The sequence below is a fragment of the Capsella rubella genome, unplaced genomic scaffold (assembly GCF_000375325.1).
Source record: "Capsella rubella cultivar Monte Gargano unplaced genomic scaffold, Caprub1_0 scaffold_5, whole genome shotgun sequence".
In the NCBI taxonomy this organism is placed as follows: Eukaryota; Viridiplantae; Streptophyta; class Magnoliopsida; order Brassicales; family Brassicaceae; genus Capsella; species Capsella rubella.
In genome coordinates, this window is record NW_006238919.1 from 2,358,842 (window position 1) to 2,374,495 (window position 15,654).

The 15,654-nt window shown below is 33.4% G+C and overlaps 2 protein-coding genes and 1 long non-coding RNA gene across 9 annotated transcripts; 2 read left to right on the forward strand and 1 right to left on the reverse strand.

Moving 5' to 3' along the window:
- Window positions 1-3,685: 3,685 nt before the first annotated feature.
- On the reverse strand, window positions 3,686-4,831 carry LOC17885749 (probable F-box protein At3g56670). Its single transcript, XM_006292723.1, has one exon. It carries the CDS (start codon window positions 4,829-4,831, stop codon window positions 3,686-3,688), a length of 1,146 nt encoding a protein of 381 aa, XP_006292785.1.
- Window positions 4,832-6,398: 1,567 nt separating this feature from the next.
- Window positions 6,399-11,368, forward strand: LOC111830476. 5 transcript variants are annotated; one of them, XR_002833827.1, is made up of 7 exons: window positions 6,399-6,516; window positions 6,632-6,780; window positions 6,904-7,041; window positions 7,679-7,733; window positions 9,320-9,381; window positions 9,548-9,603; window positions 11,004-11,368. It is a non-coding gene; the product is annotated as an uncharacterized LOC111830476 (long non-coding RNA). The 5 variants fall into 5 exon arrangements; XR_002833824.1 differs by lacking the exon at window positions 11,004-11,368 and adding an exon at window positions 9,718-10,050; XR_002833825.1 differs by lacking the exon at window positions 11,004-11,368 and adding an exon at window positions 9,726-10,050.
- A 918-nt stretch (window positions 11,369-12,286) lies between these two features.
- Window positions 12,287-15,214, forward strand: LOC17885833 (proteasome subunit beta type-7-A). 3 transcript variants are annotated; one of them, XM_006291601.2, is made up of 9 exons: window positions 12,287-12,361; window positions 12,692-12,852; window positions 13,443-13,584; window positions 13,716-13,812; window positions 13,890-13,959; window positions 14,054-14,158; window positions 14,246-14,344; window positions 14,700-14,787; window positions 14,902-15,214. In XM_006291601.2, exons 2-9 carry the CDS (start codon window positions 12,709-12,711, stop codon window positions 14,976-14,978), a joined length of 822 nt encoding a protein of 273 aa, XP_006291663.1. In that variant the 5' UTR covers window positions 12,287-12,361; window positions 12,692-12,708; the 3' UTR covers window positions 14,979-15,214. The 3 variants fall into 3 exon arrangements, with proteins under 3 accessions (XP_006291663.1, XP_023638144.1, XP_023638145.1); XM_023782376.1 differs by lacking the exon at window positions 12,287-12,361 and adding an exon at window positions 12,399-12,466; XM_023782377.1 differs by lacking the exon at window positions 12,287-12,361 and having other exon boundaries at window positions 14,904-15,214.
- The last annotated feature ends 440 nt before the right edge of the window (window positions 15,215-15,654 follow it).

Genomic DNA, 15,654 nt, shown 5'->3' on the forward strand with positions numbered 1-15,654 from the left:
ACAACATACAATGTAAAGTTTAAAATATTTTAAAAGTTGAAGTGTTTTTTTATATTTTAAATTTGTACCAAATTTAAATTATAGTATTATTAATCTTGCCATAATTTTAAATATGGACTTAATTTTTCCATGATTAAATGACGGGACGGGTTGCAAGACGAGAAGGGTCACGTTGTAACATGCTTCCAACGAATTATATGACGGGATTGGTGGTATGAAGGGATTGGTGGTACGACGAGATTGGTTGTAGAGTACATATAAAGTTTAAATTATTAGAAATATTTTTAAAAAAATTAAAAGTTTTAGTGCTATTAATATTTTTAATATTCACCAATTTTAAACTAATGTATTCTTGACCTTGTCATAACAAACTGAATTAAATTTTGACGATTATATGACTCGACGAGATAAAAGACGGGACGGATTGTAATATGCTTATAAAAATTATATGATGGGACAAGTTTGAATTGATAATACTATAAAATTAAAATCTCACTAATCTCATATGTCAAAACGGGTAAAATATTTATACGTTAATATGTCAATACTATAAAATAAGAATTAGAAAAAACGTTTGCCCCGCGGTGTACCGCGGGTTAAAATCTAGTAGAATTGAATTTTATAACAGATGACTTTGACAGTCTAATTAAAATTTTCCAAAATTTTCATGATCGTGTAATAATTTATTCATATATGTATATGATATTTATATAGGTAATGATATAGTATCACCGTAAAGATAAACACTGCAAATTAATATTTTATAATAAAAAAGTTTTGTGATAATAGCAGGATGATCATGGTAATATTCTAATTGATATGGTGTTATATGTTAACGTGAAAGTAGAAGAAAATGATTTACGTTGATTGTCATAATAGAATTGTGAAATCTTAAGTTAACAGGTTGTTTTCTTATTGCTAGAATTTACACATGAAATCAGTTTAAAATCATTTCAAGTCAAAAGATTTGTAAAAGTCTATAAAAAATGAATAACAGAAGACTTTAATTAATGACTGTATATATGAGAACCAATAACACTTGATTTAAAACTCTTTTATTATAGACATTAGAAATATAAGCACCAATAACACTTGATTTCAAACTCTTTTAATGGAGAAATTATAAATATAAGAACCAATAACACTTGATTTGAGTAAAACATTTAAAATCAATGGTTGAATAACAATAGATATTGGTTAGAGTTAGACTCTATAAAAATCCACTGTCCAATAACACCCACTTAGAGATTCGAGATTATCGACTTTATTTTTATTAAAATAGTACAAAAATTTTGAAAAATTTGAAAATCTATACATAAACTTTAAAAAAAAAAGAAGAAATTCTTTTTATATTCCAAAAAATATTTTTTAATATATTAATTTATGAACCTAATTATATTGGGATTTTGTTTGTTAATATATATTAATTCAAAAAGAAGTAAATATTCTTTTCCCTTTTGAAAAAATAAATCGTAAATTTTTTAATATTTCTCTAAAATACCACAAAAATGGATATATTAGGACATTATAAATTTTATGAATTGTAACACTAGTCCTGCCATACAGGCTAAGACGACGTGTTAAAAATCGGATCTTGCCAAAATGTTTTCTTCAAACTTCACCCACGAACAAAAATATTGCATACAACTCCTGAAACAAAATAACCTGAGGATAAGAGAAAGTAAGGGGTGAGTAACTAATTACTCAGTGAGAAGATCCTTTCCGTCCACTGGAAAACTTTTTTCGATTATATGCTTAAATTTTTTCCCATCTCTATATTAGTAAAAGAGAAGTACGTTTAAGAATCGGGTCGGGTCAAATTAAAAAAAACAAACCCGAAATCATAAATTGGATATTTAGAGAATGGATAATCCGGGTATATTGTATACTGCCAGAGAAACATTATGGGCCATAAATGTTTAAAATTATATTGTTTCTATAACTGTCGAGTATCATTCCATATTTGTAGGTAACTATAATATAAATTTGGCAATTTGTAAAATCTTTATAAATACGTGAGAATAAATCATAACACATTTGTTAGGAAGAAAACCTTATCATCAATATTATACTTACCTGTTAAAAAATTAAAAAATTTCAATCAAATGAAATACATTACATACTCCTTTACAACTATTTCCTAATATATTTTTAAGATTGTGCAATCAAATATTACGATTACCTTAGTGATAAGAAAGACATATTACATCCTAATTAGTATTAAATAAATTAAAATGTAGCAAAAATATAAGATACTTAATATACTGTTCCACAATGTAACATATTAAAGATTGTTACGTACACGACGAGATTCTAAAACATACATGTTGTAGCTACTCGATAACATACTGGTTCTAAATTAGCACTTTGATATTTAAATAACTTATTTTTGTCTTTTTGAACAAATTTTAATCTTTGGTCATATAAAATGCAAACTATTGAAAATTTTAAACTTCATATATATAACCATTTAAAATGAAATTACTACCAAATATGTAAATGTTTTCTATACCATCAAAAAAGTAATCTCTTACATAGTTAAAAAAAAAAGAAAGTAATCTCTGATATACCATCAAAATGCTTAAAATCTGTTATAAGAACTTTTATATTTTGGTCATTTGTTTGTGAGTATACGAAATATGCAATATGTTCTGCAACTTATTTTAAGGAACACAAAGTCACAAACTGATCAATAATGATTGTCATGTTCAAGGGTTTTAATTTTAAACCAAAACTATATAATACAACATATTTGTTAACTTTCTTCAACCTTTAACTATTACAAAAATGGTCAAATTGAACTATATAATACAATATATTTGTTGTTGACAAAAATAATATAATATATTTGTTAATCTTCCTCAATTTCTAACTACTTTTTACATGCACTATTTAACCAAAAAAAAAAAAACAATACTAAAACATCTAACAACAATATCAACAATCCACTTTTTCATAATGTCATTTACATTAAACCCATAATGCAATATTTTACGGATTGGTCCTTCAAAACGGACACTGTGAATTAATGTTTTTGTATTACAAATGCATATTGGTTTTATGAAAACAATCTTTCACAAGTTAATCCCTTCAAAATATCTTGTGAGTTTTTATTTTCTAAAAATGTATATTTTTCTACAAATGTAATCTTTCACAAGTTGGTCCGTCCAAAAATTAACGTGAGTGTGAATGTATATTGCTTTTACGAATGAAATCGTTTATACATTAGTCCATGAATACACACACTATAAATGTACAGATTTTATAAATGTAACAATTTAGAATAATTTATGTATATTTTTATTTTATCATTACGATAGAATATTCCCCCGCGCTACGATAGAATATTCCCCCGCGCTGTAGCGCGGATCTTATTCTAGTAATAATTTTATTTTCCAAAACACCACAAAACTAAAACTAAAACTAAAACTAAAATTTTGAACATTTAAATCAAATTTCTAAATCTTTAACACTAAAACATACCCTGAAAAAACTTGCGGTATTGTTGGAAAAAAACAAACAAAAAATGTGGTATCCAAATGTATTTTCATTGTTAATTTTATTTATAAAATGTAAACATTCAACCCTATTAATGCATCTAATGAAAATTTAATAATATGAGAATTTTTTTTTTGGTTTACGCCGATGACATTAACAAACCAAAAATGGTGGATTAGCCTTAATATCATTCTATCATATAATGCAAACCCATAGTATTGTCAACATGATCCGGAACAGTCGAGATTGTAGATATGTATCCCTTATTACAGCTTCCTTTCTCTGTATAACAGTTTTCGAGGTCAACATATCGCATACTGTTTCGCTTTGGATCATAATAAAAGACACGTAACATGTTGAAAGAGAAGTGCCTGGACTCGACAAAAACAATCTCACCACCACGAGTAGCTCCCGAGATGAACCATCTTTGAAAACCCCACATCTCACAAAAGAAGCACTTGGACCAACCTTGTGTTTCCATAACCCAAATTTCCACGCCCATCTCGCAAGAGACGAGCCCTAACTTGCCTTTGTAGTTAACCAGAGTCGAATCGCGATGCAAATGCATCAGTAGTTTTGGAGCCTCTACTTGATTAATTTCCTCGGAGCCAACATCAAAACTCATAAGTTTGATATCTACAGGAAAAGGATAATCAATCTTCATAGTCGCTTCGCGGTAATAGATAGTACCATTGATGCAAACTACACCTAACAACATGGACTGTTCAGGTGGGATAACGTATTGTATGTTCCTCCAATGCTTAGCTGAGGGATCTCCCAATGTGAAAACTTGGCAACTCTCAACCCTACTAATTGCTGGTAGATACAATACTTTGTATTGATTCTTTCGAGGGTCGTATCCGAAGAAGAAATAGCCTCTATGCTTGGATTTCAACTCTGGTAAGTCAAAGGACTGCCTTGTGGTAGGGTTATATATAGCTACCATATAAGGACTATGACATTCTGACCAACAACAAATCAAGCCGCGGACAGATTGATGACATTGTCCAGGGAGTAATACTAATTCTTTGTCAGTAGACGACAAGGCTATGATACTTTTGTTTATACCGTAGCAGCTGGAGATGATATGGACATCACGCGGAGGCTGATTCAAAGAACGAATCAAGATTGAGTCTATCAAGTCTCTACGGCTGCTGATTATTGATGACCACAGCTTTGAGACACATCGGAAACTCACTAGAGATTTGGTCGGAAGTTTCTTGAGTATCTCCACGGTAAGATCATAAGGTATATCGATAACTCCACCGTGACGAAGTCGTGTTGGCGATGGTAAGGTCTCGTGGCTGTTCTTCTCTTCACGCCCTCTTTTCATCACCTCTGTTTTTGTATTCTATCCTATATAGATAAACTAGATAATAAGCAAGAACATGTTTATGATGAGTATTTTGATTTTAATAACATGTATATACTTACTTCCATTTAAAAAGGAAAAAGTTTTTAAAAGAAGAGAAATATGTAAAGTTTCCTTTCTTCTCTTACTTGTATATATATGTTAAATTGTTAATACCAATTTCATGAATGTTAAATACCAAGATTTCCACAAAACTATTGCAACGAAGCAGTCACGAAATTTGTTTGAATCATATACAAATAAAAAGAAAACTTACAACATGATTAAATATAGCATAGATTTTTTTATTTTATTGGAGCTAGGAGTACTAGTGTCCATATATAATAGTTTATTTTGGATTTTTATTGGCTTTGCAATGTTTTATTTTGTTGAGAAATTCTCATGGATAGCACATTTTAAGTTTTTTTCCATAAATATCACAATATAAAGTAAAGTAAACTGTTGCAAAACATATCTCATTCATGTTTAGTGTGTTACGAACTTACGATATATAGAACACAATTTTACGTAAAGTCGCAAGGGAAGTCTTGAAGTTATATTCTTCTTTCACTTATGTGAAAACATGTTTGTCTACTGATTTTCTAGTCTACTTATATAGGAGAGCTTCGACCAAAAAAGGAAACCAGCCGACGAATGTCTCTTGCAGTTTAAAAATAACACTTGCAGAATATTTAGGATTTCCAAATTGAGCACTCTAAAGATGATGCATCAAACTTTGGGTTTCCATAAGGATCTATGAGATACTGTTTCAAATATTATAAACCCTATTGCATCAACTTGGCATGCAGTATCTCGTAATTTGTATATTGCAATGTATTCTTTATTATTCTAAATTTTTATTATTTTTTTGAATTTTTTAAACCATATAATATCTTTATTATTAAGGAGAACGTAATGTTTTCTTTTTACTATTGCTTGCTTGGTACTCAAATGAGAGCGTTCTCAATAAGTCAGATTGTAATACGTCCTCCATGGGTAGATCAGATTCGATAAAGATACATATTTTGAGAGCTGATCATGGGAAGCTGCAAGTGTGGTATGGGAAAGGAAGTTAAAACAGGACTTGGGATTTACGTGTACGTCTATTTTATCTTCCTTATATATTTTCATGTAATTGAGAATTGAGATTTTCATGTTTTGTTTCTTAATAACTCTCTTTGTTATGGTTACGTACTTTATTACGTACTTTAGAACTTGGACATTAAGTTATCTCACTTAAGGACTTCGTAATCATATCATAGGGATTATATTCATCTGTAGTCTAATAACATATCAAAAGCAGTCGTTGAATGGTCATTTTTTTTAATTTAATAGTTTTCAAATAATTAGAGAATACAAAGGTACCATGAAGTTAAAAAGTATCGATTTCAAATTATTATTGTTACCGTTACGAATGCATAAGCTAATGAATGTTTGTTTTGTTGTCATTAGAGCCGTTACAAATACGGCGTAGTTTAGATGCGTGTGTTTGTTTATTTAGAAACCCAAATGTCTCTATTTATATATAACGAAAAAGTAAAGTCTTTTAACTAATTAGGGTTTTTGATTTTTTTTCCCAATCTCCGCTCCTTCCTCGGCTCCTCCATCTCCGATTAAATTCGATTGATCGGTGAGTTTCTTCACCGCCGACGAAACCACCGCAGCAGGTCCTTCTCTGATCTCTTTGTTCATTGCAATCTCACGATTGTGAGTTTTTGGTTTTGAATTTCACAATAATCTCGTGATTTACGATGAAAGGGCTTTTATCTTTGGTCTAATTAGGTCTTCCTTTCTTCATGTCGACGCTCCATCTCCGATCAAATCCGCTTAATCGGAGAGTTTCTACAACACCGCGTCTTACGCCGACGGAACCACCACATCTTACGCCGACGGAACCACCGCATCTTACGCCGACGGAACCACCGCATCAGGTCCTTTTCTCACGACTATGAGTTTTTGGTTTTAAATTCCACAAGAATCTCGTGATTTTTGAAGTCTTGTTCAATTCGTATTCTTACGATAAAAGGGTTTTTTCTTTTCTTTTGTCTAATTAGGTCTTCCTTTCTTCATGTCTACGCTCCTCAGCTTCTACATCTCCGTTCAATTCCGCTTTACTAGAGAGATTCTACACCTCCGGATCTGACAACAACCTCTACGGATCTGATTCGTCGACAAAATCCTTTACCAGCAAGGTCTTGACCTTTCTTTTCTTTTCTAATCTCTTCCGTTGCAAATCTCATGAGAATCTGGTGGTTTTGTAAGTTGAATTTGTTTAGTCTTATTCAAATTATGCCTTATCATTGGTTGAAAACGTTGTGTTTGCTTGATGATTATTAGGTTCATGGTTAGGATTTTTTTGGGTGTTATCAGAAAATAGAACAACTTAAGAAAAATCCAATATATATACCCATTGTTCGTCATGCTTTAATTTGATATGTATCATGGTTCTGTTGCTTAATTTTGTGACTTTAATGTCAGAAAGCTAGCCTTTTAATTTCAGGACATATGTTTTTGTTCTCTTAGATCATGGTTAGGAGTTTTGGGTCTTCCACTGTTGATTTTACTAAATTTGTATATATTATGTTACAAAGTTAGCTCTCTTGAAAACATGTGTTTGTTTTTTCTGTGTGTGTTATGCATCTTTTCGTTGTGATATACCTGAAAAATGGTTCTTAGTTTACATTAATATTGTTGTAGTTTTAAATTATTATACAACGTGCTGCATATAGAGAGAAACACTCTTGTGCTAATTAACTGTCGAGTCAAACTAATTTTCACAACTTGAGATAGATAGACTCAGATGATCTCTTGGACTTGACATTTAAACAGGCTACTGTTGGACCATGCAATACATTGAAATGAGGAGGCAGAGTACATGGGAAAGGTTAGATTCTGTATACTTATCTATAGTCTAGCATTTAATTTATTCATTTAGCATTGGCTGTTTTATGTTTTAGTGCTCGAGTTGTGAATCATAAAGAACTGAAATCTTGTAAAAGTGTGTTTCTCATGTTTAATTATTAATTTCCAGATTCTTGTCATCGTCTTGCTTCTCAATAGGTTCAGACATAAATTCTATTTTCTCTTGAGTAACATAAACCTGATTTCTTTTCAATCGTTTGGTTGTTATCACAGAAATTTTAGAAGTGTTAATCTATTGAAATGTCTCAACTCGGATTTAAGGCTCTTGTTAAAATGAGTATATAAGTCAGATATGGGTTGATGGTAGTGCATACAATGAGGTAATTTAAATTACCTCTTTACCAGTCCCGTGGTGTTGCCTATTCAAATGCCTCGGCTCGGTTTTAGACTCTTCTTTATTGATGAGTCCACAAACCAGAAAATGGATTGATGATGAAGCGTGATTGAGAAACTGTCCCTTGTTGCCTATTCAAATGTCTCAGCTCGGGTTAAGACTTGTTGAGATGGGCTAAAAATCAGAAATGGGTTGATGGTAGTGCATGCAATGAGGTAATTTAAATTACCTCTTTACAAGTCCCTTGGTGTTGCCTATTCAAATGCCTCGGCTCGGTTTTAGACTCGTCTTTAATGATGAGTCTACAAACCAGAAAATGGATTGATGATGGTGCGTTAGTGAGAAACTGTCCCTTGTTGCCTATTCAAATGCCTCAGCTCGGGTTATGACCCTTGTTGTGATGAGCTATAAATCAGAAATGGGTTGATGGTAGTGCATGCAATGAGGTAATTTAAATTACTTCTTTTCCAGTCCTGTGGTGTTGACAAATGCCTCGGCTCGGTTTTAGACTCGTCTTTAATGAGGAGTCAACAAACCAGAAAATGGATTGATGATGTAGCGTGAGTGAGAAACTGTCCCTTGTTGCCTATTCAAATGCCTCGGCTCGGGTTATGACCCTTGTTATGATGAGCTATAAATCAGAAATGGGATGATGGTAGTGCATGCAATGAGGTAATTGAAATTGCCTCTTTACTAGCCCCGTGTTGTCTATTCAAATGCCTCGGCTCGGTTTTAGATCGTCTTTAATGATGAGTCTACAAACCAGAAAATGGATTGATGATGTAGCGTTAGTGAGAAACTGTCCCTTGTTGCCTATTCAAATGCCTCGGCTCGGGTTATGACCCTTGTTATGATGGGCTATAAATCAGAAATGGGATGATGGTAGTGCATGCAATGAGGTTTAGAAGTCCCTTGGTGTTGCCTATTCAAATGCCTCGGCTCGGTTTTAGACTCATCTTATGATGTATCTACAAACCAGAAAATGGATTGACGATGGTGCGTAAGTGAGAAACTGCCCCTTGTTGTTTATTCAAATGCCTCAGCTCAGCTTAAATTATGTGACATGTTGTTTCTCGGTTCTAGGATTAAGGTAATGTGCTCATTTTAATTTTTTGTTATCGTATTATACATTATTGGAGGTAAGTTAAAGTATAATTTATATAGTAATGTCTACAACGATATTGGTTTCTTATGACAATTATTTAAATTTGCAGGGTGATAGAGATTGATCTCGATATTGTTTGTCAGATTGGTTGATCGTGTTGAAAAATTAGAAGTAAGCATTCTTTTGCTATCTCTTTCTTCATTTCATATGTTTTGATTTTTGTCAGTGGTTTGTTTCCAAAGCCATAGCACATACTGATTACGCCTTATAATTTGCCCTCGTTGTATAATTGTATGCAGAAAATAAGAAAAATAGTAGAATTGTCACAATTTTGCAGGTTTGAAGTAGATTGATCACTTGGAGCAATAAGAATCACAATCAATTCTCCCTCAGGTTGGTTTATTGATCATAATGATTGTTGGTTGTTGTATGTGTCTCTGAGAAGAAGTTACTTGGTCGGTTTTGTGAACTATGACTGATTATATTGCTGACTTTTTTTACTGCAAGCCTACCAGGTTATGTGACCTATAATGAGGTATTGAATTCTAGTGATTCAAGACTCTTGAAGCTTACAAAAAGTAAACTCAGTACGTTTAAGATTAGGTGTTTGCAAGCTGGTTGTTGTCATGTGTGTTCTTCTTTTGATCGAGAAAACTTAATCAATCTTAAACTGAAACTTGCTTGCAGAAACATCATGGTCCAGGGACATATGGTCTAACTATATATGACCCTTAACCAAAATGAGATATCATCCCTTTGGTTTTGTTTCATTTACTTTCTCAGGTCTTTGAAAGAAGACATGATATAAGCATTTCTAGATGCATTAAGTCTCTTAGATTATTTGACTTATCTTTTTCTTTTGCTTTTTTACAATTGAAAAGGGAGCTAAAAACTTACAATATATCTGATTTGGTATGCTCAGAGTCTCCAATGTTCTAAGTGAAAAGTAGGAGACTCTGAGCTACTAGCTCACTGCCTAGCCTTCTATATGCAGGCCGTGAATGGTCTTCAAAAACCCAACATGAACACAATGTTTTTTTCTGACAATTTGATTTTCAAAACGTTTTCATCCAAAAACTATTTGAGTTTTTTTTTTTCCTAAATAAAACCCAATTGGGTCTCGAAGTTAAAAGTTAAAACATTGTGTTAAATTAAATCGGAATCTTTTCTTATTTGGCCAAATTTTAGTGTTAAAAGGTAAAAAAATTGAAAGTTTAAAAAATGAAAGTTTTAAAACATTTTCTTAATTGTTTTTTGGAACACATCTTAATTGTTTTAAAATGAAAGTTTTCCCAAAAGGTGTTTTATTGTAAATAGATTTTCTTAAAAATCAGCTTTAAAAATGTCGAGAGAGAAATATTTGGGAGATTCTAATGTACATGATGTTGTCGTTTATTCGAATGAAGTTTTCTTAAACCGAGTAATGTGAACAAAATGGATATTGATTAATTCGGTTAAGTTTGGTTTTTAACATTAAAGTATTATTTGAACAAAATGGATATTGATTAATTCGGTTAAGTTTGGTTTTCAACATTAATTAATTTTATCTTTCGGTTCAATAAAAATGACTGTTGGTGATTTTTAATGAAAAGCGGATTGTTTTTTAAGTTGAATGTGTGATGTGCTTACTTCTACACTTTAAAGAATGCGTGTCAACAACACTTGAATGTGTTTTCTTTTGATAGTGTATAATTTTTGTTTGCAATGCTTGTGTTCTTTTAATGTATGCAATTGTTGATGAATGAGTCTGTCTCATGTTTTACTTCTGATCATTTGATCTAATCATGGTATAGGTCTCTAGTTCCTATATAGTTTGTGTATCTTTACCAGCCATACCAATCGCAAAATGAACAGGGTTTCCTTGCCAAAGTTCACCACAAGTGTTGTAACATTGTTCTTCACTAACAATGGTTCCAAATGCTCGTTCATCCTCTGTCTTATCGCAGCGTCTCTGATCTTCATACTTGTAGTGTACATCGGTCTATCCCCTTGTACAACAACAAACAGTGTCTTGTTCCTATTCACAGACTCATAGATCACTCTTCAAAAAGCTATACTGTTTCCCTCAGAGAACCCGTATCTGTCGGAATATAAACGAAATGAACCGAACCCATATCATAAGAATAGTAAAGGTTCCGACTTTGAGGTCCCTTAACCATACCAATGGTTTCCGATGAATTTCCAGGCATATTGAACTTAACACTATATGGTACACCACATTAACCACCACTATCTTTACCATAAACATAAGCAGTTCAATCTGGTTTCCAAGGATGCATTGGCCAATCATACTCATGATTACCAATACACACATGGTATGGTGTATTGGTAACCAACAACGGTTTGGGTTTCCATTTCTTAGATACACACTTGAGTTTCAATAGAGACTCCACTGATACTTTCTTGAAGATACTTTCTCAGACTCCACTGATACTTTCTCGAAGATGAACCCTACAACATCGTGAGGTAGCAAAAACTGCACAACACTCGAGCCATGATAGATTTTCAACATTGTCTTCTTCTTCTTCTGGCATCTAAATATTGTTAAGCTAGCCAAGTCATTTCACTACGAAATCAAACTCTTTTGAGCTTATTATTATATGACACTGTGTTGGGAAACAAGGAATATCTAAGGAACCACATGGAACCAAACCCAATAACCTATGTCAGTAGCAAAGGCTATTGCATCACCAAGGAAACTGGTAAGTTACTCTTGAACACACAACAACAGAAACTTGCATCAGTCTTCACTTCATTCTCTGTTTGGTTTGTTGTGTAACACAACAGAGGTTCTTCTAACCCAAAGTAACCCCATTGCCGGAGCGAGTCGAAATCACAGAAGTTGGTGAAGCTATAGCTATGGAGGAATGAAATGAATCAAAATCTCAAATCTCTGATTCTTTTATATTTGATAGTTTTTGTTCGTTGTTTGACAAAAACAGTACAAATTCGAAGGTTTTAATAAGTATTCAATAAATGGGCTTAACAACAATGGAGAAAAGGCCCATTCAAATCAAAGTCTTTCATTGTAAAGACTAAAATACCCTTACATGTTTAGTATTGGGGAAGAAGAAAACTCTCGTCTCTCTTTGTACTTTTCTCTTCTCTTCTTCTCTTGTTTTCGATTCGAGCAAACAAACAATTCATCAAGGTACTGTAAAATTACTACTACTCTTCTCAAGCTGAGTTTTTTTGTTGTCTCTTCCTTCGTCATTCTCGCTCTACTTTATCTTGAACACTCTCTTACTTAATTCTGGTGATTCTCATTCTCATTCGATTTTAAGGTTTTTGATTTGCTCTTAATTGGGTTTTACTTTCCGATGTGATTCTTAGTTTTCATATGACTGTCTCTTTGATATTGAAGAAAGTAATTATGCTGCAACCCTAATCTCAAATTTGTTTTGACGATTCTGCAGAACTAGTTCGCTTTCTGGGTAATCGTTTCTGATGCTAAATTGCTTTTCTTTGTTTGTAATTGTAGAGTTTTCAAATTGAAAAATGTCGCAAACAGCCGTAGATGTGCCGCCAAAGGGTGGGTTCAGCTTCGATCTGTGTAAGAGAAATGATATGCTTACACAAAAGGGTCTTAAAGCTCCGTCCTTTTTGAAGACTGGAACAACCATCGTTGGTTTGATTTTCAAGGTTTACTTTTTATTCTCCCATTGTTTGGTTTATAGAGATTGCATAGAGTAATAGTTTGATATGGGCATGGGAACTGTTTTGTGCTTAGTCTTAGGAAAAATGAGCTGAGACTTAATATGCACTGACTTTAGTATTGTGGAAGTTTCAGATTAGATCTTTGTAGAATTCATTAGTCAAGAAGTTGAAGCCTAATCAGTTTTGCAAGCATACAACGACTAGATTGCTCTAATTATGTGATTGTTTACTTAATCCTGTAAAGAAAATTCGGGTCTTTATTCATTTCCTTATGTTAGATCCTTTTCCAAGTTCTCATTTACAAGTAGGTTTTGCGTACTGCAAATGTGGATGTGGTGGTTCTTATTATCAACTCTCTGCCTCTTCGTATAGTTTAGAGATCAGTAGGTTTTGCATACTGAAAATGCGGTGGTTCTTGTTATTTAGCTCTCTGTCTCTTTGTATAGTTTAGAGAATAGTATTCAAATCTGTGAAGATGTTTGTGTTCTTGCTCTTACTGTTGTCTTTTGGATTCATTTTAGTAAATGACTTGGGGAAGCTATGTAACGCTGATTTCAATATTTGGGTTTGTATAGGATGGTGTGATACTAGGGGCAGATACCCGAGCAACTGAGGGACCTATTGTTGCTGACAAGAACTGTGAGAAGATTCACTATATGGCACCAAACATATATTGTTGTGGTGCAGGAACTGCGGCTGACACTGAAGCAGTTACTGGTATTTACTCTCTAGCTTCAGTGCGGCATAATTTTCGTTTTCTCTGTTAGAGATATCAGAATCTAATTGACATAATGTGTTGCTCCATAAAATCAATGCTTAGTTATCTTGGTTTCATACTCATTGTCCAGATATGGTCAGCTCACAACTGCGGTTGCATCGTTACCAGACCGGTCGAGACTCTCGGGTCATTACTGCTTTAACTCTTCTCAAAAAACATCTTTTCAGGTAAATTTGTTCTTATCTCATCCAGAACCTCGTTTTAAAGAAACATAGATAACTTAACTGCTTAAGTTTCATTTCAGCTATCAAGGTCATGTCTCTGCTGCACTTGTGCTCGGTGGAGTTGATATCACTGGGCCTCATCTTCATACTGTAAGTTTTAATTCCCGGATGCTTTCTCCTGAGAAGAGATTTTTTGTTTTTTATTGTTATTCATATCACATTTGACTATTTGTCTTATACGCAGATATACCCACATGGTTCAACTGACACTCTTCCATTCGCTACAATGGGTTCTGGTTCTCTTGCAGCTATGTCTGTGTTTGAGGCAAAGTACAAAGAAGGCCTAACTGTAAGTAAGCGAAAATATTCATCTTTCTGTTTCCAGATACATTGTTTTCTTCTGTCTGATTAGTTTCTTGTTACAAAATCCTCTAAGAGGGATGAGGGAATTAAGTTGGTCGCTGAAGCCATATGCTCGGGTATATTCAATGACCTTGGTAGTGGTAGTAACGTGGACATCTGCGTGATAACAAAGGTTTGTCTTCATCCTGCTGTAACAAGTACCTTTGATTTATGTACAAAACTCCCTTTGGTCAGCATATAAGACTCATAGTTTATGATCTCATAGTCATAGACATTAGACATTACAGTGACCAAGTAAATCACCAACAAACCCACAATAAAACCTAACTTTTAGCACTGCCATTAGATTACTGTAAAACGTCCTCTCCATTTGGTTTAATGCAATCCTATAACCTCTGTTCACAATGTACACATTACGCTGGCCAAGTTATTCACCACCAAATAAAACTCTTTTGCATTAGATCTGTATATTTTGTTGCTTTTGGAGCTTAGTAATTTGACACGGTTGTCACTGTGTTGGCAAACAGGGGAACAAGGAATATCTGAGGAATTACATGGAACCAAACCCAAGAACCTATGTCAGCAGCAAAGGCTATTCTTTCACAAAGAAAACCGGTAAGTTACGCTTTGAACACACAACAAAGAAACTAATATCGACAGCCTCGGTTGAATCCAGTTATAATCCTCGGTTTTTTTCTAACTTCATCTTGTTGGTTTATTGTGTGACAGAGGTTCTTCTCACCAAAATCACCCCATTGCTGGAGCGAGTCGAGATTACAGAAGTTGGTGAAGCCATGGAGGAATGAATAAACAATTCTCAAATATCTACCTCTGCATTTATCTACACTATAGGCTCTTTGTACTCTCATGATATCATCTTCCCAGTCTTGTCTGTTTCCCATGTTTAAGGATCATTCAACACTTCTTGGTCTATGTCCATCTTAGATTTCAGTAGAGAGATAGAGATTTATTTCTTTCGAATCATATGAAAACAACTTGTGTTGCTGAATTTTTCCCGTTCTACTCAGTTGCTTTCTCAGTTTTCCTGCAAACTATTTTTGGCCTCTTTAAACCCACCAAAACAAAGTTTATCCTTATTCTTACTCTTCGCCTAAAACAAGAAAACCATGTCTAATACTATTCTGTATTATTCATCTTTGACATTCACTTTTACGTTATTTCTTTGTATTTGGTAGTTCGATCGGTGGAACATTGATTTCGATCTGTTTCTACATGGTTATGTGGGGAAAAAGCAACGAAGGAGAAGGCTGATATCGAAACTAATGCCGTGACATCGTCACATTCAAATATAATTCCGTTTTTGATGAATCACGCCGCTGAGAAACAAGTAACGTTTTGAAGTGGTGTAAGCTTGTAGCAACAATTTTGTTTTCAAGGTTTCAAGGTCCATGATTCATAATTTCAAATAGCAAAATGGCTTTAGGGGTTCACCCTAACCCAATGTTCCGAGGCATAGTGGTA